Genomic DNA, 24,162 nt, shown 5'->3' with positions numbered 1-24,162 from the left:
AGGTAAATGGGTGAGAAACCCATCCTGGTCTACAAATTGCTATTTAAAAAGCTGTGTCTCTATTTGATGTGTTGTAACCATTACACTGGCTATGTAGCAGAAGCCCTGGGGTCTTCTGGCTTCAAGTGGTGAGACCCTAACCAAGGAGAAGAGAGAATGAGTACTTATTAAGCCCCAGGTTTAATTCTCCCAGCAATCTGGGAGGCAGATGCTGTCATTAGCTCTACTTTACAATTGGGAAAACTAAGGGCACCCCAGGGTGATGAGACCTGTGGAGGGTAATGCAGCTAGCAACTATCAGAGGTCAAATTGGCCCGCAGGTCCCCAGACCCAGGGCTCTACTCTCAGCAGATGCATTACGTACCTGTCCATAGAAAGAGTTTTCACACTTGGAGTTCTGAATACTAAGGAAGTCAGATATCTGGAGCAAAACAAGCACAGCCCTCCCTCCTTTCCCTTTCCCCAATCAGACTTCCTTTTAAAAGAAATCATAGAATATTATTTGCTCTCCCTCAAGTAAACCAGAGAATTTTCCCTAAAGCTTTTCTTCTGCCCACTGCTGTATCTGGAGCCATACAATAAATTCCTTGGGAGGAGAAGCTTCATTCTCCTCTCCAGTACTTTAATTCCAAAATGTGCTAATTGGGATGTCCAACAAACATACATGTCATGATACCATGTCAAGTTTCTGCAGTTTATTTTAGAGGCTACCACTGAAACAACCTGATTTATTCCTTTCATGAAATTACTAATAAGCTTGATATATTGATTATCAAAATATCTTCTTAATCTGTCCCATCCAGATGCTTTTCTTAAGATGTCTTTGTCTCTGTTGGTTCTTGGTTTTAGAGCTCTATTTTGTATAGCCTTTGGACATAGTAACAAAAGATTCATTCATTCATTCATTCATTCAGTCCCAGCACATGCAATTATATGATAACATAAACCAGTTTTGTTTTTAATATTTTAAAGTCAGTTTTACTAGTTTTTCTAGATAAAACTCGTGTTTTTAGCCAAGCAAGAAAAATTAGCACCCCTCCTCTCTATTTCTTTCTTGTTCCTTAGATGTAAAGTGAATCACTGTAATTCTTTGGGAATGAATTCCTAAAGGTGTCCCCATAATCCCATCTGCAACAGTTCCAGCAGTCTTTGGCCTAGGGTGGGAACATGGTAATGTTAGGATATTAGCAATCTAAGGATGAAAAGGACCATAGAAGTCATCTAATTTGAACCTTTTCTTATTGTATAGATGAGGAAATTGAGACACAAATGTATAAGGTGGTGAGGAGAGGAGCTGGGCTCTCTCCTGAATGCAAATCCAGAGCTCTATGCTAGACCAGACTGCATTTATGCCCTTTATTTTCCCCAACTCTCTATTTTATATAATACCAGTGATATTAAGGTTAAAACTAAATACTAACATTTAATAAATAATTTTCTGATTTTATCATCCCTCTTCAAATCATAAATGAAAGACTACAAGTTTCAGCTTACTTGTACAGATGAGTGAAGGAAATCTGTGTGGGAAGAAGGTGGGGGGTAGGGGAAGAAGGATACAGGATAGACAGGGTTAGTCAGCAAGGGACAACTGTAAAAAATTACTGTATGACATAGATATAAATTGAAGAGATATAAGAAGTTATGAATTACCAAATTAAAGTCACAAGGGATAGAAACCATCTGTCAATTTGCGTTACAAACCTCTAAGCTTTATTTTACTTGTCTTTGACTCAAAGCTTCAAAAGACTAATGTTTTTCATTAACCAAATGAAATGCTATTTTGTTAAAGAGACAAATATACTTAGTGATTTTTTTTTCATCATTAAGGAAGAAGAATCTTGACCATCCCAGCAGTCACAGGCATAACGAATTTCTAGAGTATTAGAGGGAACAAAAACCAAAGCACATCTTTCCTTTCTTCATTAGTTCTAACAAATATTTATGGGCACTAACCTTTCAGATCACCATTGCCATCCTGGTTGCTGTCCTTAAAAGAACGTGGGTAGATCTGGTATATAGGACTGGCTTGCCACCAGTCAAGACACTTTGGAGAAAGAATAATAATTGCAGTGGTTGAACTTATGAGCACAAGCACAGCCGCAATGATGAGCCAGAACAGGACCTCTCGAGTGACTCTGTACCTTGCTTGGCTAGAGTACAGAAGCAGGACTTCTTTGGGCATCCCCGCATAGGGCTTGATAATTGTAGGGTCCAGCTCTTGAGGATGGATGTCTATAGTACTTGTCTTCAGTGGATCTGCCTGGTTGCTGCCATCAGTTTCTCCTTCGGTGACTGCCTCGTTTTGCACAAATCCATTGTTAGTGTGACCCTTCATACTCATTCTGATAGAGTCCTTCTTACTTTCATCATCAGCCATGTTTGCTGCTTCTTTCAGGGAACTCTCCTTGCAAAAATATCTTGAAAAAGTATCTTGCTTAGTGAAATGGTTCTTGGTGTAATTAGCTTGGTATGGTTTATAAATAAACCTAGCTGGTCAAAGTTCAACCAGGAAAGAAAGGGTAAAGGTAAAGGGGATTAAAAAAAAAAGACTTCACTTTCCATATAAGTACAAGGGGGAGGGGGGGGGGAACTAAAGCATTAAGTTTTAAGGGGGGAAAAAAGGGACATAAGTACACCAAATTGTATTATTTTGCCCATTTTGTTACATATTGTATAATTATGTTGTGTTAATTGTATGGGTGTATGTATATGCCAGCAACTACTTCCTCCTGTGCTGATGAAGTATGCCTTATTTCCTAATGGAACATTTTGTTTTTCCTTAAGAGTTGTTTAATCATTGGTAAGTAGAAAATGCTGACATTTTCTGCCCTTAAAAATATGCTAATTATCTAAAAATGGTATGTTTTCCTTGAAAACAATGATTTATGGTGTATGTCATTTATTTAAAAGCACTAACAGAAATGAATTACTCAGATAGTTTTTATTTAATTTTTTTTATTTATGGCAATGGGATTAAATGACTTGCTGGAGGTCACACAGGTAGGCAATTAATAAGTGTCTGAGGTTGAATTTGTACTTAATCCTCCTGACTCCAGGGCTGGTGCTCTATCCATTATTACTCTGTGGGAGATTATGGGCAATTTTTTTCCTTTTTTTTAATTTTCTTTTGCTTCCTTCCTTTCCTTTCCCTCCCTTCCCTTCACCCCTTCCTTTCCTTTCTCCTTCCCTTCTCTTTTTCCTTTCCTTTCCTTCTTTCCTTTCTTCCTTTATTTTTCTTTCTTCCAGTTTCACTGCTGTTGCCTGTAGCTATGATCATTCATAGACTGGAGAAAAGTGAGTACATATACAGCATCCAACCCACCTGAGGCAGATTCAGCAGTTTCCAGAAGGGGAGTGGGTGCATTACTCTATTTGCCTGGGGTGTGGGGGTGGGGGGAAGAGAGGGGAGAGAAGACATGAATCCTCTCATCCTCTTGTGCTATTTATTTGCAGAGGTAAAGTAAAAACTTCTTACTTTTTGGAGGGTCTACTAAGAGAAGTAGAAAAAATTCAATAGAAAAAGAGAAGGCAAGCTTGAATATCAGACAGGAAATCTCCCTATAGCCACAGACATGTGGAAAAACCAGCTTCCAATAAGTCCTTTGATTTGCAGCTTATACAAACCTAGAGATTACTAGGAATGGACTTCCTGAGTGAGTTGCTTTCTCCTTAGAAGAGATGAGATTCTATCTTGATCCCAAATCTTAGAGCTTATTTGTTCTGATATATTCTATTATCTAACCTAATATCTATAAAACTGCCCTATTTCTATTTGTAATTTACATTGATATAAAGCTATTCCTATTGTCTTTTGTGTAACCATCATTTGGTAACAGGAACATGACAGTAAGATAAGGGTTACCCCTCTTTTTAAGGACCAAAAAAGTGCTAAATCCCTAAAAGAGGACATAGCCTAAATAGAACTGATGTGTGATAGATAAGCATTGTTGCTTATGTATGGTGTATGGAGTGATGAGGGAGGACTAGCCTCTGTGGTGTGAAGGCCTGTTCATCTACCTTTGGTGACCACCTTCACCTGTGACTACAAGAAAGTTGTAGCTTACACAGAGACCACTCCCCAGGAACCTGTTTTAGCAGATGGGCTAAAGTGCTGAGGGCAAGTGACAGGCCTCAGACTTAAGGTGAGCTAGAGACAGACAAGTATAATCCAGACCCACTAACCCTGCCAGCCCTGGAAATAGGAGCAAGGAGGAGAGATTACTTAGCCACAGTGTACTCTGTGCTGCACCTTTGTCTTTTCCTTCCCCTCTGGGCTACATAAGGGCCAACCATGGCCCTCCTCCTACTCTCTGTCTCTGTCTCTTTCTCTCTCACTGTCTGTCTCTGTCTCTGTCTGTCTGTCTGTGTCCTCTCTTTCTCTCTCTGTCTCTCAACATTGCTGCTGGTATAAAAAAACCAGCAACCATAAACAGGACCAAGGGATGGCATTATTAGGAAGTGGCCTGCTTTCTGACCACATACTCAGTATCTACCCAACCCCCACAGAAGATGGGGACAGTCCCTCATAGCCCTCTCATGTGGAAAAGGTTTTGTATTCCCTTACCCCACCATGAGGCTCTCAGAGAGGGGCAGGTTCTGGTTAAAGGGCTAGAGAACACTGAAGGTTGATGAAGTTTTAGATGAGTGCTGTTGCTGTTGTGGTGATGTCATTCAATCCGGTCCAGCTCTCCATGACCTCAGTTTGAGCAAAGATCCTGGAGTGGTTTGTCATTTCTTTCTCCACCTCATTTTACAGATGAGGAAACTAAGGCAAATAGGATGAAGAACAACTAATGTCTGAGGCTTCCTGATTCCAGGCTCAAAACTTTACCTAGTTGCCCCCAAACATTTATTAAGCACCTACTACAAAGCAGACATTGTGTATGCTAAGTACCCTGTTGATTAAAAAAAAGGTAAGACAATCCTTGTTCCTAAAGAGCTCACAATCTAATGAGATGACATGCAAAAATATAAATACAAAGCAAGTTATCTATAGGATAAAGAGGAAACAACAGAGAGCTGATAGTAGAATTAAGGGATTTTAGTTGGGACACAATGGAACCTGTAAGGTAGAGCTGAGGAAGGAGAGAAGTCCAGGCATGGGAGATGGCCAGAGAATAAGTCCAGAGTCAAGAGATGGGAGTGGTTTGTTCATGAAACAACCAGGAGATGGAAGAGTGGATGACAGATATGAACATGTTTTATGTCCTTAAGAACTCTGTCTCCTTAAAGAGAACTGTGTTAAGCTGTCTAAAACATCAGTATTTTGTCCTAGCCTTCACTAAATTGTCCAGATCCCTTCACTAAATTGAATTCAATTTAACTAAATGGAATTGAGAATGATTTCTTCCCCCTCACTAAAAAAAAAGGACAAATACAGAGTGTCCCAAAAGTTTTAGTGAAGTTTTAAGCTAAATTAAGATTCTGGGGAATACTTTCTTCAATAGAATGATGTGTGTATTCCCCTTGCTAGAAATGGATGCCTTTGTATCATTAATGGTCATCAATATCTCTTGGAGGCCTAAAAGGTCATGTCCAGTTTTAAGGCAGTCATATTTGTTTATGAGCAAGGAAAGAATTATTTGATCTTTAATGGATTTTTGTACATGATAATGTAACTGAACAAACAGTCCTCAGTTGAAGGGTACATGAGGAATCCCAACAATGATGGAATGCGAACTATCCCAGGCAGATTTTAAGATATTCTAACAACATATTAAAGAAATTTTTGAGGTTTTTCATTTTGTCTTCTATTATTATTGTGTTGCTGTTATTGGAGAGATCAACCAGAATTGAACCATATAGACTTACTTTGATTCTTTGGTGCAAGTCAAAATGGGGGAGGCACTTAAAAAGTCAATGGTTAATTCTCTAAAGGAACCCAAGGATATTTCTGAAATTAGAAATATGGAAAAATGGGTCAACTGTGTACCTCAGCTAATCTACTAAGCACAGACAGGTACGTCATCGGTTTTTTAAAGTTCCCACTCTCACTCTTCAACTGTGACCTACAATTCTCTCTAGAGTGTTCTGTGAGGGGCCCTGGCAAAACTCAAGGTCCAGGCGTCTGGTCCCATCCTGGCAGAAGTGGTTATTGCTTACACATGTCAGACAGAGAATGTGTACTGTCCTAGAGGACCCTCTCTGGGGTTTGTGTCATTTTGTTTAGCTTTGTGTCTTTTTCCTGAGCATGGTTGGGGAATCCTGAGCTAAATATCCCTTAGTCCTGAGGGCACCTCTGTGAGTCTGAGATGACCAGAGCAGTCAAGACAGGATGTCAAGAAAAGATAAGGAGTCTGAGATAGCCAGAGCAGTCAAGACAGGATGTCAAGAAAAGATAAAGGGTCCCTCAGTGGGAATCACCTAGAAGGAGGACAAATTTCTTGCATTAGCAAGGACCTGTTAGGTCAAAATCTTTTGGAGTTGCCCAATATATTCAATGTGGAAGCATCCAACTTCATTATTTATGGTTGACCTCCAGTGGCAATGACTTGGCCTTCAAGCTTCTAGCTCCTGTAGAGGAGAGCTGAGACAGGTCTCCAGCATTCCTACCAACCTCAGGAGGGGAGGGGCACCACATTTGAAGGAGCACAGTGAAGCCTGCCATGATGGAGCGGAGTGACACCACAGCAATGACAACAGAATAAGGTTCTACACTCTTGTCTGAGCTTAGAACAACAGAACTGGGGTTTCAGTAGTCAGTTGTCCTGCCCCAGGACAGAAGGAAGCTGACTCTGGCAAAGATGTGTGCTCTAAGAAGGCAGCAGGCAAAGAGGCAGATTGCAGGGGTGGTTGCCTGGGGTAGGGAGCAGCAAGCAGAAATGTATGACACCTGTGGACAGTGAAATAGCTACCAACAGAGTGATCCTTTGCCAAATGGCAAAAGAATGGACCCTAAATATGGGCAAAGGCAGAGTTGGAATCACTTAAATGTTCGTTGTTAGACTTCCCCAACTGGTTCCTAGGTTACCTCAGGAGTAAAATTTCTTAATAAAATTTACTTCCACTCCCTTTGAACCGCGTGTTAATCCCTTTATACACTGTATACCCTTTATTTAATTTAATTTATTTAATTTAATCCCTGTATACCCTTTATTTATTTGTGATGGAACACTATTGTTCCATAAGAAATCAGGAGGAACAGGATTTCAGAAAAGCCTGGAAGGACTTAAATGAACTTATACCGAGTGAAATGAGCAGAACCAGAAGAACATTATATACACCAACAACAACAATGGGTGATGATCAACTATGGTGGACTTCAGCAGTACAATAATCAAAGACAATTCTAAAAGACTTGTGATGGAAAATATCATCCATATCCAGCGAAGGATCTGTAGAGTTTAAATGCAGACCAAAGCTTACTAAAACTTGTCTTATGTCATTTTTTTCTTTCTGCTTTTTCCCTTCCATTTGGATTTGATTCTTCTTTTACAACAAGATTAATGTGGATCTATGTTTAGTATAAATACACGTGTAGAGTCTTTATTAGATTGTTTTCTGTCGGGGGGAAGGGGGGAAGAGAAAAATGTAAAACTCAAAACCTTGCAAAAAAAACAATTGGTGAAAACTACTGTTGCACGTTGTTGGAAAAACAAATAAATATAAATATTTTGAAATTTTTTAAAATAATGTATACCCTTCCAAAGTCATGGCTTGCTCTTGGGTTTCATTTCATCATATTTCAATGGTCCCTAAAAGGCCAAATTTGCCTCTCTGCTTGAGAACTTTTAGTTTCCCTTATTTCCTACACTTTGGTCATTTGCATATAACTTTCATAGTTGACCCTCTTAGATTTTTTGTCTTCCATGAATTTCTGGGCGTTTCATCTGTTATTATTCTTCCTCTTTTATGTTTAATCTCTATAATATATAACTTGAGGAGTCTTATCCCTCCCTCTTCTTTAGAAAGAGAGAGAGCAAGCATTTTATTCATGGCTACAATGTGCCAAATACAAGTACTTACAATTATTATCAAATTTGATAATCACAACAATATTAGGAGAGGTGCTATTATTATCCTTATTTTACAGTGAGGCAGACAGAGATTAAATGACTTACCCAGGGTCACACAGTTACTAAGAATCTGAGTTCACATTTGAACTCCAGGTTCAGTGCTCTCTATCCACTGCCCACCTAGCTTTTTGGTGAGATTTACCAGACACTCAGTAAATCCAATCTTAGCAGCCTGTGTTAGGTATATTCCATCCCTGGCCAAGTATAATAAGCTATACTTCTGAAAGCCAAATTCTATGTTCAAACACAATTTTCTCAGTCAGTTTACTTCTGAAATCATTTTTCCCCTTTCATCAATTTTCTTCCCTGGGCAACACAGAGAGAAAAAAAATAGACACTGCCCCTGGGATCTTCAGTTTCTTCCTTAAGGTCTCTTAATGGTTGTTAATTTTTTCTTAAGTTCTTGTTGGAAATATTGTATCTTTATGAATAGCCAGATTAAGACAGTTGAGCACATATTTTGATAATTCTTAGGAGATTCTCTGTTATGTCTGGAACCTATGCCCCAGAAAGATGATGGACCTCTCTACTATTTTTATTAGGTCAATAAATATCTACCTCGAATGCCCTGAGTAATTCTTCTATTATTACTATTCTTCTTCCTCTATCCTTTACCACATGATCTCTCACCCCACAGCTCCTGCGGCTCTGCTATATCATTCTTTGGAGGATAAACCACTTTTTTTTCCTCTTCAGAGCATCAAATTCTCTCTTTAAGAAGAATCTTGAATTTGGGCAGGGGTTATTTATACAATTGCCCTTTTCCTTCTCCATTTTCTTTGAGTCACACATTTCCATTCTCCAACATTATTATAAGTTTTCTCCCCTTCACCTCAGATTCCAAACGAAATCCCAATTCTGTTTCCTTTAGAAATACTTCATTCTCTCTTACAAACTAGAGCTATCAAAGGGCATTCTTTGAATCCTTTCACAATCTCCTCTACTGTGCTCTTACACCTGGAAGAGAAAGAGTATTCATTTGGCTGTGGTAGAAATATAAACATCATAGACTTTGTGCAAAGTCACTGAATAATTTTCTCTAATCTCAATAATTGTTGAAAAAGGAGGAAAGTAGATGTCAGTGGATAGAATGCTACACTAAGTCTCAGGAAGATCTGAATTCAAATCTACCCTGAACCACTTGGTAATTATGTGGCAAGCCTAACTTCTCAGCCCAGTTTTTTCATCTTTAAATGGCAATAATAAGTATTGATCTATCAGGATTGCTGTGAGGATAAAATTAGATAACATTTGAAAAATGATTTGCAAACCTTAAATGATAAGTAAATGCTTTTATCATTTTTTCAACCTCTTTGAATGATTTATGGATTTTTTACAAACTTAAGTACCTGGCTAAAACATTTGTAACTGGGGAGATGGAGTCAAGATGGCAACATGGAGGCAGGAATTCCCAGAAGCTCTCTTCCAGAATGGGGTTTCAGTGGAGTCTTAAAATTATGACTAGCCAAATTCTAGAGCAGCAGAACCCAGAGTAAGACTGAGTGAAACAATTTTCTGGTCCAAGATAACTTGGAAGATCAGCAGGAAGGCTCTGTTCCACAGGGTTAGAAAGGGCTGCATGCAGCACAACCAAGTCCCACTGCACTGGAGCAAATGAGCTCCAGTCTTCCAGGAACAGACTGTGGGGCACCTGGGTCCTGAGGGCACCTGGTTTCATGGCAGCAGAGTGGTTTCCAGATTTCCCAACCCAGGGATCACTGAGCACAACTTGGAAGATCAGGGGGAAATCCTTACCACAGTGAGCAAGGAGCCCAGTGAAACTCAGGACTCAGCACAGACTCAGCCCGGTGGAACCATCCAGCAAGGCAGGCACCCAGCAGTTGCTTCCTGAGTACTCAACCCTGGATAGTAAGGGGGTGGGGGTGGGGGGGGAGACAGTCGGGATCTCTCCATTATCTCTGGGACAAGACTCTGGTGCTTAGTCCATACTCAGATCCTGGTAGTAGTCTGGGGTCCCATACTACCATAGTGGAACAGGGACCCTCCTCACAGCTCCAGGCAGAGGGGAGAGCTTGTGATCATCTGTAGACCAGAACATAAGCCAGGAGAGCAGTCATAGTCCTTCATAAGACATTGAAGGAACTGAAGTCCTTGGGGGGGGGGGGGGGGGGGGCTATCCCAAAAACACTCAAAACCTTGCCAAGTACATTAAAACCAGGTCATAGGGAAAATGAGTAAACAGAAAAAAAAAATGAATGTGACCATAGATAATTACTTGGTCCCATGAAGGAACAAAAAATGCACTCAGAAGATGACAAAGTCAAAGCTTCTGCATCCAAAGCCTCCAAGAAAAATAGAAATTGGTCTCAGGCTTTGGAATAGTTCAAAAGAGATTTTTGAAAATCAAAAATGGGAGGTAGAGGAAAAATTGGGATGAGAAATGAGAGCAATGCAGGAAAATCATGAAAACCAAGGCAGCAGCTTGGTGAAAGAGATACAAAAAATACTGAAGTAAATAACATGTTAGAAACCAGTTTAGAGGGGTGGCTAGGTGGCATAGTGGATAAAGCACCAGCCCTGGAGTCAGGAGTACCTACCTGGGTTCAAATCCGGTCTCAGACACTTAATAATTACCTAACTGTGTGGCCTTGGGCAAGCCACTTAACCCCATTTGCCTTACAACCCCCCCCCCCCAAAAAAAGAAACCAGTTTAGGTCAAAAGGAAAAAAGCAGTCCAAAAGATCAAGATGGAGAAGAATGTCTTAAAAAGCAGAATTGGTCAGACAGAAAAGGAGATAAGAAAGCTCTCTGAAGAAAACAACTCCTTCAAATATAGCCTACACCTAAGGGAGCACTAGTTGCTGCCAAATCATGATTCTGATTTCTGGGTACTTGAGTTTTTTTTAAATGCTTGTGGTGTTTTTCTTTGACCTAGAAATTCTGGATTTTGGCATTAACATTTCCTGAGAGTTTCCAATTGGTAGTTTAATTTCACTTTGCCTTTTGGTTTAATAAATTTGGGCAATTTTCATTTATGATTTCTCAAATATGATATTTGTTTTGCTTTTGGTTTTTAGAGAGACCAATGTTCTTAAATTTCATTTACTATATCTATTTTCCAGGTCAGTTGTTTTTGAAAGTAGATACCTAGGGGTGGCTATGTGGCGCAGTGGATAGAGCACTGGCCCTGGAGTTCAAATCTAGCCTCAGACACTTAATAATTACCTAGTTGTGTGGCCTTGGGCAAGCCACTTAAGCCCATTGCCTTGCAAAAAAAGACCTAAAAAAAAGTAGATACCTACAATTTTCTATTTTTTCAGTTAAAAATTAAAAAAAACATTTTCTCGCTCATTTCTTCCAGGCACTCTTAGAGTTTTTTTTCTTTTAGGTTTTTGCAAGGCAAATGGGGTTAAGTGGCTTGCCCAAGGCCACACAGCTAGGTAATTATTAAGTGTCTGAGGCTGGATTTGAACACAGGTCCCCTGACTTCAGGGCTGGAGCTCTATCCACTTTGCCACCTAGCTGCCCCTCACTCTTATAATTTGTAAAGTCAAACTAATTTTTTTCCCTCTGTGACTCTGCTTATTGTGAAGTTACTTTTTTCTTCTGGGAAAAATCATAAGTCATATTTCTTTATAGTGTTGAATTTTTCTGTTTGCTTGTATTTCAAGCCTCAGGTACTGATTTGGGACAAAGACATCTCTTCCCAAACTTTGAATGGAGTAATCAGAACTTCTTTTGTCCTGTTCTTGAATTCATAGACTCCTGTGCTCCAAGTGCTAGGAAGCTTCAGTGTTCTCAATTAGGGTGCTCTTACAGACTTCCTATTAGAGCACTTGCCAGGCTTTCCTGCTTATACTCTTTCCTAGCACCTGTGGTGTTTGGCTGACCTTGGGGGCTGGGAAGGGAGGAAGGCTAAAGAGAGTAGTACTGAGGCTGATGGAACCTAATGATGCTTTTCATAATTTCATAATTTTTATATATTATCATATCATTTTTACATATTGTTGGCATATATTTGAGAAAGCTGGACTTCAATTTGTCATGATGCCATCTTTACCAGGACTAGTGTATTTCTTTTTAAAACTGAAGAAAACAGATAAGGATGAAGTGCATGGATCTCTTTAGACAAATTCAATTTTTTTTCTCCACAAACTGCTTTCCTTTATCGCTTTAGAATTTCATTCTTGAGCATTTACCATCCCACTTATACATTTTAGTCCATGTGAATTTTACAAATTATCCTCCAAAGCCTTTAAAGTCAACTTTTTCCAAAATCAGAGGGATGTCAGACCAAGTACAGATTTCCTCTTTCATTATTACAAACTCTAGGAGAGAGTAGTCACTATAACCCCATGATATCCATAATTTCCACCGGAGCGATCAGTCCCTCCTTCCTAATGAGGATAAGATCTAAATTAGACTTTCCTTTTCAGTTATTCTACTTTTTTGAAGGATGAAGTTATCATAAAAGCAAATCAAGAAGTCAGAAGCAACTTTGATGTTCTCACCTCATCTCTATCTTTCTATTACTTTGCTCCCATCACTATAGAAAGAGAAGGGGACCATTCATTTAAAAAGCATTTATTAGGGGGCAGCTAGGTGGCACAGTGGTTAGAGCACTGGCCCTGGAGTCAGGAGTACCTGAGTTCAAATCTGGCCTCAGACACTTAATAATTACCTAGCTTGTGGACTTGGGCAAGCCACTTAACCCCATTTGCCTTGGAAAAAAACCTTAAAAAAACCCTAAAATAAATGAATAAATGAATTAAATTAAATAAAAAGCATTTATTTAGTATTTACAGTGTCAGACTTGGTGCTTCCCTGCCTTAATGAGTTCAGGTTCTAGTGGGAGAGAAACATATAAATAGCTATAAATGACCAAGATGGCCTGGTGTATATATATGAACCATAATCTCAGAATAGAGGCACTATTTGTAGGGGGTGGTGGGAAGGACAGGATCCTCACAGAGATGGGATCTGAGCTGAATCTTAAAAGGAATCAGGAGTCCAAGGCCAGGAAAAAGCATTACAGGCATGAGAAACAGTCAGCAAAGGGGCCCAAAAACCAGGAGACAGAGAATCATATACAAGGAACATCAAAGACAGTATCACAAGGCCATAGACTATACAAAAGTAAAAGAAGATTGGAAAGGTAAAAGAGGTCAGATTGTCAAGAGTTTTAAATCCAAATAGAGGACTCTTTATTTGATCCAGGAACAGGGAGACACTAGAGTCTAATGAAGAGGGGGAGCAGCATAATTGTATTTCTGCTTTAGGAACATCACTTTGGCAGCAAAATGGAGGAAGTAATAGAATGGAGAAAAAGTTGAGATGGGGAGACAAATCAGAAGTCACTTGCTATCCAGTCATGAGGTGATGATCTCCTTACCACCTTGACCACCAGTGATTGAGAAGTGAAAATATACAAAAGACAACATGAAGGTAAAAATGATAAAACAGCAACAGATTGGCTATGTGAGATGAGAGAGAGTAAGGAGTCACCAAAGTTGAGTGTTTGGATGACTAGGAGGATGGTGATGTCCTCAACAGGTTAGAGTTCTGTTTTGGCAACAATGAGTTTGAGATGTCTATGGACACTCAATTTGAGATGTTCAATATCTAAATAATGTTTAGGAGGTAAGTCAGGGTTAAATAAATAGATATGAGAATCATTTGAGAGGAGAGAGAGAGCGGGAGAGAGAGGGAAAGAGAGAAAAGGGGGGGGAGGGAGGGAGGGAGGGAGGGAGAGGGAGAGAGAGAGAGAGAGAGAGAGAGAGAGAGAGAGAGAGAGAGAGAGAGAGAATATTAAATGAGAATTTAGAAAAAAGTTATTGTTACAAATAGCTTGTGAATACTTAGTCCAGAGTGATTAAAACGGTTTTTATTAAAATATCTTAACAAAATGGCACACCTCTCTCATGATGGGAGAGGGGGAGTGGAAATCCAAAAATGCAAGGTCTTTTATGCACTTTGAAAGGCCTTGTTCCTGCTCCTTCATGCCAATCATAGGCTGGGGTCACAATCTAATTGATACATTGGTCCCCTTATATTTCCCTTGCCCTGCTCGTTATACTAATAAGCAAGAACTGCTATTTCTCAGGTCATGCAAAAAGGAGAAAGTCAAGACTCCAGGTTAACTTAAAAACAAGTGGGGCAATCTCATCAGTTTTTTTTTATTTAAAAAAATTTTTTTGAATTTATTAAGGCAATGAAGTTAAGTGGCTTGCCCAAGGTCACACATCAGGCAATTATTGTCTGAGGCCCCATTTGAAATTCAGGTCCTCCTGACTCCAGGGCCAGTGCTCTATCCACTGAGCCATCTAGCTGCCCCCAATCTCATCAGTTTTTGATCAGATGGAGGCTAAGTCTTTTGACTTTTAACTCAGTACCTTGCCCATAGGCAATAATATAGGCAGACCCTAGTCTTTGCAATGTAAACTAACAATCCTCCCATCATGTTCTTGTGGAACCCAAACACCCAGGTATTCCCCAAAGTTATCAACTATGGCAAGAAGGAATAAGATTAAACATTTGGCACTGAAGAGATTACTGGCAACTTTGAAAAACACACATTCATTTAAATGAAAAAGTCATGCTGCTAGAGCAGCTGGAGTGGGGAAATTCAAGAGAGACAGATGTGGTTTGCTTTGGGTGATGAAATCGTGGGGGGGGGGCATAGTGTGTAGCTAGGTGGCAAAGTGGATAGAGCCACCGGCTCTGGAGTCAGGAAAACCTGAGTTCAAATCTGGTCTCAGATGTTTAGTAACTGCCTAGCTATGTGACCTTGGGCAAGTCACTTAACCCCCACTACCTTAAAGAATAAAATTTTTTAAAAAAGAAATTACCAGACTGACTCAGGAGGGTAAGAAAAACCATAGATTTTAATTCCCCGGTTTTTCAGGTTTCTACAGAATGTTCACAAGTAATTACAAAAAGTTCACAAGTTAGGTTCTTTGGAAAAGCAGCAACATAGTAAGTTTCAGTACTGCTGTGAGCTAAAGGGAAAGAGAGGCTAAAGGACAGGCTATGATTAGCAGAAGCTGAGGGAAAGAAAGGTTAAAGTGAAGGCAGGAAACTACTGATCCCTAATGAGAGAAAGAATAGCTACATGGAGAATCATGCTTTGGCTGTTTAATAAGGTTAAAAAAAAGTCAGTTTCTAAGAAGACAATAGCATTAAGCAAAAAGAGACAGTTACAATCTGGGCTGAGGGAGAATAACAAAGACATTTAAAAGAAAAAGGGGAATAACTAATAGACAGATAAACAAGGATAAAGACTCATGGAGCTGGGATCAGATGGATCCAACATGGAGAAAGCTAGGGGAAAGGGAATCCAATAGCAGAGTCACAAAGGAAAAAGAGGGAAGGTCAGAGGCCAGACCTTCTGTGGTGGGAGGCACTGGGGCAGTGTTCAAAGAGTGTTTAACATCTGGTTCAGGAATGGAGTCTACTGCTTATACTCAGGGCTTCTTTAATTTGGAGGTAACATTCACTTTGAGAAATTTCTGATACACTTGCCCCTGGGGCCAGACTAAAGTCAGACTATGGTCACCCAATGTTCTTAAGATTAAAGACATAGAGATACCTAGACGGGTGTCTGTTGCTGGACTTACCCTTAAATGGGGTTTACAAAAGCCAATATACTTTAACAGCACACAAATTACAAAATTTGTTTCCAATACAAAAGTGTTTGCCCAGAATTCCCTTCTTCAGTCAGAAGCCAAATGGAGACAGGTAAGAAGAAAGCAAGAAGAGAAGGAATTGGAGTATCCAGTTACAGTTAGTATTTTTAAGTTTACTCACAAATGAGAGGAGGGATGAATGAATCATGTAAGTGTTTTCTGAGGATAGGGAAGACATTTGAATGTTTGTAGGGAGCGAGGAAGCAGCCAGAAGACAACAAAGGATTGAAAATACACCCTAACAGCAACAAAGGGTGATGATCAACCTTGATGGACTCGCTCATTCCATCAGTGCAACAATAAGGGACAATTTGGGACTGTCTGCAATGGAGAATACCATCTGTATCCAGAGAAAGAACTATAGGTTTTGAACAAAGATCAGACTGTTACCTTTAATTTAGAAAAGAAAAACATGTCTTATTGTCTGATCTTGTTATCTGTTATACTTTGTTTCTTCCTTAAGGATATGATTCCTCTCTCATCACACTCAATTTGGATCAATGTACAACATGAAACAATGTAAAGACTGACAAATTGTTTTCTGTGGGAGGGTGGAAGGAGGGAAGTAAAATGGGGGAAAAATTGTAAAACTCAAAATAAATAAAATCTTTAATTAAAAAAAGAAAGAAAATAAGTGAGAGTGGAGATTATAAAGGAAGCAATCGGCAGAAAATATAAGGAATTTGGATGATTGGTAAATGAGAGGGATTTAACTTGGCAAGGAGAAGAGTAAAAGAGAGCAAAAGAGGAGACAGTGGCAGAAGGCATCACAAAGATGTGAGATGAAAGGAGAGGAGCAATCTCTGGAAAATGGATTCAACTTTTTTCCATGAAATATGAGGCAAAGTTCTCACGGGGGGGGTAGAAAGAATTATGGGAGACTTAAAGAGGAATGTAAAGGTTTGGAAAATCTGTTTGTGTCAGTGGAATAATCAGTTGATTAAGGAAGTCCAAAAGGATTATCTTGCTGAAGGAAGGACCTAGTTGAGATTATATAACAAATATTTGGAGTGTAGTTGGTCAGCACTATTTTATTATATTGTTCGGCAGCACATTAAGAGTTGAAGACAGAAGATTATGGGAGTAATCCAAAATTGGAACTAAGTCAAGTCTGACTAGAAATAGAAAAAAGAACAAAGTGTAGAGTACAGAGAAGAGTTGAATTGATTATTCAAAAGGCTGAAATAGAGAGAGGAGAGGGTAACCAGGGCAATGCAGAGGGCCATTTTGTCTACTTCTTTTTTCTATTGGCTGCCATGGTCAAAAACATCAAGTGGTCAGTCTACTGGTGATGTCACCCAGAATTTCTTCCAGCTAAAAAAGTCTATTGTGAAGGCCAGTTGGAAAATGCCAGAGTTTGGTATTAGAGAAAATCCACAGTTGCTTCTACGTCATGATGAAGAAAAAATATTCTAAGAATTTGGTAAGATTTTCCAATCAGTGTGGATGCTGATACTTACAAAGGTGGCTAAAGGAAAAGACAAGATGAAATATATTGAAAAACAAGCTTTAGGAAAAAAAAATAAACATTTATTGACTACACAGAATCTTCACTCCTTTATGTGAAAAACTTTGTTCAGAAAAAATATTGGCAGAGACTGGATATAATAAGCACCAAATAATATGACCAAAAAATGAAATCTATTTTAAGTTTCATGAAAAGACTTATTGTTAACTTCCATCAGATGTCTATGAACAGTCGCATGACCAACATTTTAGAGCAAAGAAATATTAGAAAGAAAAATAATTCAAACAAGTATGTATTAAGTACCCACTGCAAAAGAAAAAATTCTGAACTATTTAAGTAAATAATGAACAATAAAAGTAGCCATCAGGGATGACAGAAGCACGGATAAGGACAGTTTTGCACAGAAGTTTGCCACAAGTTTAAAAGAACCCTGAAAATGCCTTAGTCACCATACATCTGATTTACCAAGCAGAAAAAGAAAACAAAGGCAATACCATAAACTTCAAAGAATAATGCCTGATAATAAGAGTAATATTTCTCATATACTACAGAGAACAACAGTAGGGGGAAAAACTAGATTGAAGAAATCTTAGCAAGAGATAAAATTAAGCAAAGTTATCTCTGACAGCATTTGAGGGGGGGAAATGGAAGAACAACAAAAGAAAAAAAATGTAAGATATCAAAGAGATCTATTCATCACTAAAAATATTGGGACAACCATATTTGTATTTACCATAGCTTTGTAGACACAGATGTGATTACTGGGGAAGTAGAAATGGCACTAAAGAGAAGCAAGATATGAAAAATAATGACATTAACCAAATAAAAAGAGAGGTTATCTCTACTGGAAGAAATATAATTAGAGGAAGCTGAGGATTGATTTGCAAGGTATCATTAGAGGGGAAAGCAAAAGAGAACTAACTACAAAAGGACTATTAAAAAAAAATTCCAGACCTGATTAATGCCACAAAAGGTGATTGAGAAAACATTACCAACCTATATGTTGATTCTCCTTTCTCTAAAAATTTATACAAAATTGAAAGCACGAAATTATTAATATTAATATTAAATGGGGTAGTTCATCTTTTCATGTTAGAAAGTTACCTCCTTTCATACTAATTATTATTTTTTTTGTTAGGTTTTTGCAAGACAAATGGGGTTAAGTGGCTTGCCCAAGGTCACACAGCTAGGTCATTATTAAGTGTCTGAGACTGGATTTGAACCCAGGTACTCCTGAGTCCAAGGCCGATGCTTTATCCACTACGCCACCTAGCTGCCCCTTTTCATACTAATTATTAAGTCTGAACATGGGTTTCAATTTTTGCACATCATTTGGAAGTAAATGTTTTACCATAACATTGTTTTAATAAAAGACACACTGATTACTCTTCACACAGAAACACAAGTAACTATTTAGTGAATGTAACACTTAGGAGATGATTTAGAAAAATTAACATTTCCTTGAATTGGGGCAGCTAGGTGGCACAGTGGATAGAGCACCAAGCCCTGGTATCAGGAGTACCTGAGTTCAAATCCAGCTCAGACACTTAATAATGACCTAGCTGTGTGCCTTTGGGCAAGCCACTTAATCCCATTTGCCTTGCAAAAAAAAAAAGCCTAAAAAAAAAAATTTCCTTGAATTATGAGAATTCATAGAATAACCAAATGAAGTATCAAGAAGTCATTTGGCCAAGAAAAAAAAATTGATTAAGGAAACTGTGATAGTTCTCTTCAGCCTTCACTAATGGGCTGTATAATTAAGATTAATCATAATATAAATACTATAATTATAAAATGCTGAGTTTATTTTCTTTCGAATTTTGTTCAATATTTTTGTTATTGTACTTTTCTGGGTTTGAGAGTCCTCTCAGCTGTACAGGTTTGCCTATAACTAATATGCTGCTGTAACAAATGATCAAGACTGACACCTGGTGGAAGTGATAAAAATTAAGATAATCTTCATTTAGGGGTAGACTATTATGTTTAAAAAAAAAAGATCCTCTGACCCAAAGAATAACTTTATTTTAAGCTACAAACATCAAGTAGTGTGATTTACGGCAGTTTTTAAGGAAAGAAATATGAAATATGCAATATCCTCCACTTTCCCATTTTTGAATTAAGAAATGTGAGTCATACAACAAAATATGTTTTTTAAAAAATCCCACAATTTAAGTTTGATATTCAAGCCAGTTAAAACTATAGGGTAAGGACTTCTGATTGATGTGAATAACAAGATGGAGAACTAGAGGTTTTCTCCAATTTTCAAGATTACTGAAGCCTCTCCTAAACAGAAATTATGTGCCAAAGGTAAATCATCTTCAGAAGTCTCCATGGCTTTGTATTATAAGAATCAAATTAAGGTTAAAGAATAATCTCATGAATGTATAAGTCCTGAACTTAATCAGCATCCCTCCCTTGCCCCCCAGACTCCCAACAACACAGACCCTAGGACTCAATATATGAGATCCACCATGCCCATCCTCTGGGCCTCATCTCTCTCTCCAATTCCTGTAGTTTTCTGGGGCTGTGCCTGGTAGACAGAGCCCTGGTAGATAAGCCTGCAGTCCTGGCATGGCAACGTTCTGAAGTGTCAGTGCTAGTCCAGAGAATGGAGGGACAAAGTGGTCCACAGAAAACCAGACTAGGACCTGGTGAGGCTGTGGAGGTCTGTACAGAACTAGACTATGCCCAAAGGAAAGAACCTGAGTGGCCAAGCTACAAAGTATAGGATGAGGGTGAGATAGAAGATGCTTTGAGATTCAGTCCCAAAGGAAACCATCAAAAAGGAGACAGAATCAGAATGTTAGCAATAAGGAAAAATGTGGGAGAGGAGCAACATCCAGCAGCACTGGATGAAAAAAAAGTCAAAAGTCTGAAATGTTAGTGGATGAATTATAGGGAAAATATTAACAACAGATGGAAATATAGCCTCCATATTTAGTAGACAAGTTCAGGAATTTAAAAATAAAGACTACAAAACAATACAATACTTGATAAGACAGAGAGTTCTGTAGAATATGAGAGGAATATGGAACTGCAACATGCTATTCCTGAGAAATGAGAATTATGAGAGCCTAATTTATGCTCTGGACAGCAAAAATAACCAGTGGGGGCAGCTAGGTGGCGCAGTGGATAAAGCACCGGCCCTGGAGTCAGGAGAACCTGGGTTCAAATCCGATCTAAGACATTTAATAATTACCTAGCTGTGTGGCATTGGGCAAGCCACTGAACCCCATTTGCCTTGCAAAAACCTAAAAAAAAATAACCAATAGGATAGAGATGCTGGAATTGGTAATGAGAACTCTAACCAAAGCTTGGGAAGTCTTGCCAAAAAATTGAGAATGCAAATTTATAGAAGTGAAGGACAATCTAAAAGAAGAAAAGCAAAGGGGCGACTGGTTAGGGCAGTGGATAGAGCAAAGGCCCTGGAATCAGGAATACCTGAGCTCAAATCCCACGTCAGACATTTAATAATTACCTAGCTGTGTGACCTTAAGCAAGCCACTTAACCCCATTGCATTACAAAAAAAAAAAACCTAAAAAAAAGAAAAAGAAAAGCAAAAAACAAAAGGAACAAACCTATAACATTTAAAGAAAATATGCTCACTATCCAAACAAAACATATTGATCTAGAAGTTAAGAACTGCAGAGACAACCTAAGGATCATAGCTCTCAGAAGAACACAATAGGACAAAAAACCCTACAACCTTAATGCAGGAAATAATAAAATACAACTGCACAGAATTTCTGAACAGAAAATGAAATGAAAGAGTATGTATATATATATATATCACTTCCAGAAAAAACTAAAGCTGCAAACTCCAAGATATTCACCCAAAAATGTGGGAGGTAATGGAATACTATGATCTAAATGAAGAGAAGAGGAAATGGGGTTCAGGAAAGAGGCTTAAAGATCTGATTTGGGGTGAAAAACTCACCAACTCTGACTCAGGTTTAAATTTTAATTCACAGATTGCTCAAACAGTTTATGTTACTATAAAAGGTGTGCAAGTTCTTTAGAGAAGAGACAAGAGAGTGAGTTTCTTAAAGGACAGGCTGATTAGCAGAAATTGAGGTTAAAAAGACTAAAGTGCTTAAATGGAAAAAAGGAAAGAAAAGAAACACAGACTAACACAGATCCAGTCGCCATGGAGCTGGGGCCATATTGGTAGTTATGAGCTGGGGAAGGAAAAGTCCAGTTAAAAAGGAAAAGGGAAAAGAGAAGAGACTTAGAAGGGAGAAAGGAGAATGACACCACAGGGAGCCCAGGAGAGCAAAAGGGAAGAGAAGAAAAGCTCAGATCAACATAGAGCCAATTGTATGGTGCTGGGGCCATATTGTTCCAGTGGCATGGCCAGTCCATGTGGGTCTAGCTGAGAAAGAACTGTAGCCAGGAGGGGAGGCCAGATGAAAAGGAAAGAAAAAGAAGGGTGCTCAGCTGAATTTGCTTGAATGCATTTCCATGAGGAGCAAACAGTTAAGCCTTCTCAGTCCAGTAAGGCTTAGGCACACATAGTAAACACAGAATGGAGAACATTCTCCAGACTTCTCACAGACATTCTCTGTGCATGGCTTCATATTGAGCAATGAAACTCAGGATACAACCCACTGTAAGCTAGCCTGCAAAGGAGTATTTTTGTTATTGTACTTTTATTATTTTTGTTATAGTACTTTTCTGGGTTTGAGAGGTCTTAATTATAGATGAAAAAGCACTGACCAAGAACAACAAAGAAGGGTGGCCTCAGACACTCAGCTGTGTGGCCTTGGGCAAGCTACTTAACTCCATTTGCCTTGCAAAAACCTTAAAAAAAAAGAATAACAAAGAAGCTGAAACATTTTGGGGAACCAAACGGAGGAGATGACCTATATCTTGAACAAGTCAAACTGAAATGCAGGAGATAAGCAATAGTAATAGAGGGATAGTGGTAGTGTTACCAATGAGAACTCTTGTGAAGTGCAAGAATTCAGGACTTGTCCTGAAATTGAAATAGTTCAGGATTTATTTCACAAATCTGCAGAATTCACAGATTAAAACCATTATACTGAAGAGACAGCTAGCTGCTTGTAAGCAGCTTACAGACAGGGTGAATAACAAAGTTTTAGGCAAGATGCCAGAGAGAGAAAAGAAAAAGAGCCAATGGAGAATAGAGGTCACCTGGATCAGAGCAGATGGTTCTAGCTTGGAGAGAAAATATTCATCCTGCAAAGGGCAGAAAAGAAGGAAGACCCCTTATTTAAATGCATTAAATGCATTTCCCTAGTGGGTTGGACAAGCGTGGTGCTTGAGGAGTGGTTTAGCACCTGCTTCAAATACTCTTCAATACAAACACCACAATGGCAGCCCTCCAAGGAGTGACCAAGACAGTACTCCTTGCACATGGGGGTCAGTCTATACACTAGTCTTAAGTCCAACATGTCATTTCCTCTTTCCCACATCAATAACAGAGATCATTAATAAGCTGCCTTCTAATTGCACACAAGGAAATAGAAGTGAAAAAACAGAAGTCCAGGGAAGGTGATGATGAACTGGGCAAAAGCATTATGGACAAAAATCTGCATACAGGTGAATTAGCTTGTTGTGGGAATATATTAAAACACTGGAGAATATAAAGATTTTTGACAAAATGATAGTAAAGCAAGGACACCCACTGTCCCCATAATCCTAAAATATAGTTCTGCAAATGATAACAATAACAATAAGAAATTACAGACAGGTAAAGAGGAGATAAGACTATCCCTATTTGATGATAATATGATGGTATACATGAAAATCTAGAGAAACAACAAAGATACTAGAAAATTTAATACTTTTAACATTATATTCCCTTTACCAAGATAAGATCCAAATGGTTACAGGACTTAGACATAAAAAAACAATACTATAAGCAAATTAGAAGATCAAGGACTAGTTTACCTGTCAGATCTATGGAATGGGGAGCAGTTCGTGACGAAGGAAGAGTTGGAGAACACCACCAAATACCAATTAGATGATTTCGATTACATTAAATTAAAAAGCTTTTGCAGATAAAACGTAACCAAGATCAAAAGAAATGTAGTAAATTGGGAAACAATCTTTACAACTAATGATTCTGACAAAGGACTCATTTCTAAAATATACAGAGAACTGAGTTATATTTTTAAAACAAAAAGCCATTCCCCAATTGAGAAATGGTCAAAGGATATGCAAAGGCAATTTACAGATGAGGAGATCAAAGCAATTCATAGCCATATGAAAAAATGCTCTAAACCACTAATTATTAGAGAAATGCAAATTAAAGCTTCTCTGAGGTACCACCTCACACCTCTCAGATTGGCCAATATGACCAGAAAGGATAATGATCATTGTTGGATGGGCTGTGGGAAATCTGGGACACTATTACACTGTTGGTGGAGCTGTGAACTCATCCAACCCTTCTGGAGAACAATTTGGAACTACGCCCAAAGGGCAACAAAAATGTGCATACCCTCTGACTCAGCAATACCACTACTGGGTCTATACCCTGAAGAAATTATGAAAAATGGTAAAAACATTACTTGTAAAAAAATATTTATAGCAGCCCCATTTGTGGTGGCAAAGAATTGGAAATCAAGTAAATGTCCTTCAATTGGGGAATGGCTTAGCAAACTGTGGTGTATGTATGTCATGAAACACTGTTGTTCTATTAGAAACCAGGAGGGATGGGATTTCAGGGAAGCCTGGAAGGATTTCCATGAACTGATGCTGAGTGAGATGAGCAGAACCAGAAAAATACTGGATACCCTAATAGCAACATGGGAGTGATGATCAACCTTGAAGGACTCGCTCATTCCATCAGTGCAACAATAGGGAGCAATTTTGGGCTATCTGCAAAGGAAAGAGTCATCTGTATCCAGATAAGGAGCTGTGGAGTTTGAACAAAATTCAAGGACTATTCCCTTTAATTTAGAAAAACACAGATATCTTATTGTCTGATCTTGTTACCTCTTAGACTTCCTGTCTCTTCTCCAAGGATATGATTTCTCTCTCATCACACCCAATTTGGATCAAGGTACA

General features: G+C 38.7%; 1 protein-coding gene across 1 annotated transcript in view; it reads right to left on the bottom strand.

Moving 5' to 3' along the window:
- Positions 1 to 4,587, bottom strand: part of LOC141501268 (amino acid transporter heavy chain SLC3A1-like) — a 31,045-nt gene extending 26,458 nt beyond the window's left edge. Inside the window, exons 1-2 of the mRNA XM_074205097.1 lie at positions 4,565 to 4,587; positions 1,954 to 2,486 (exon numbers count right to left, since the gene is read on the bottom strand). Coding sequence (XP_074061198.1) covers positions 1,954 to 2,486; positions 4,565 to 4,572 — 541 coding nt within the window. The 5' untranslated portion in view covers positions 4,573 to 4,587. The remainder of the gene's footprint in view (positions 1 to 1,953; positions 2,487 to 4,564) is intronic.
- Between the last annotated feature and the right edge of the window lie 19,575 nt (positions 4,588 to 24,162).

Source organism: Macrotis lagotis, chromosome 1, assembly GCF_037893015.1.
Source record: "Macrotis lagotis isolate mMagLag1 chromosome 1, bilby.v1.9.chrom.fasta, whole genome shotgun sequence".
Lineage (NCBI taxonomy): Eukaryota > Metazoa > Chordata > Mammalia > Peramelemorphia > Peramelidae > Macrotis > Macrotis lagotis.
The sequence above is the reverse complement of the archived record's forward strand: the minus strand, read 5'-3'. Positions and strand labels throughout refer to the sequence as shown.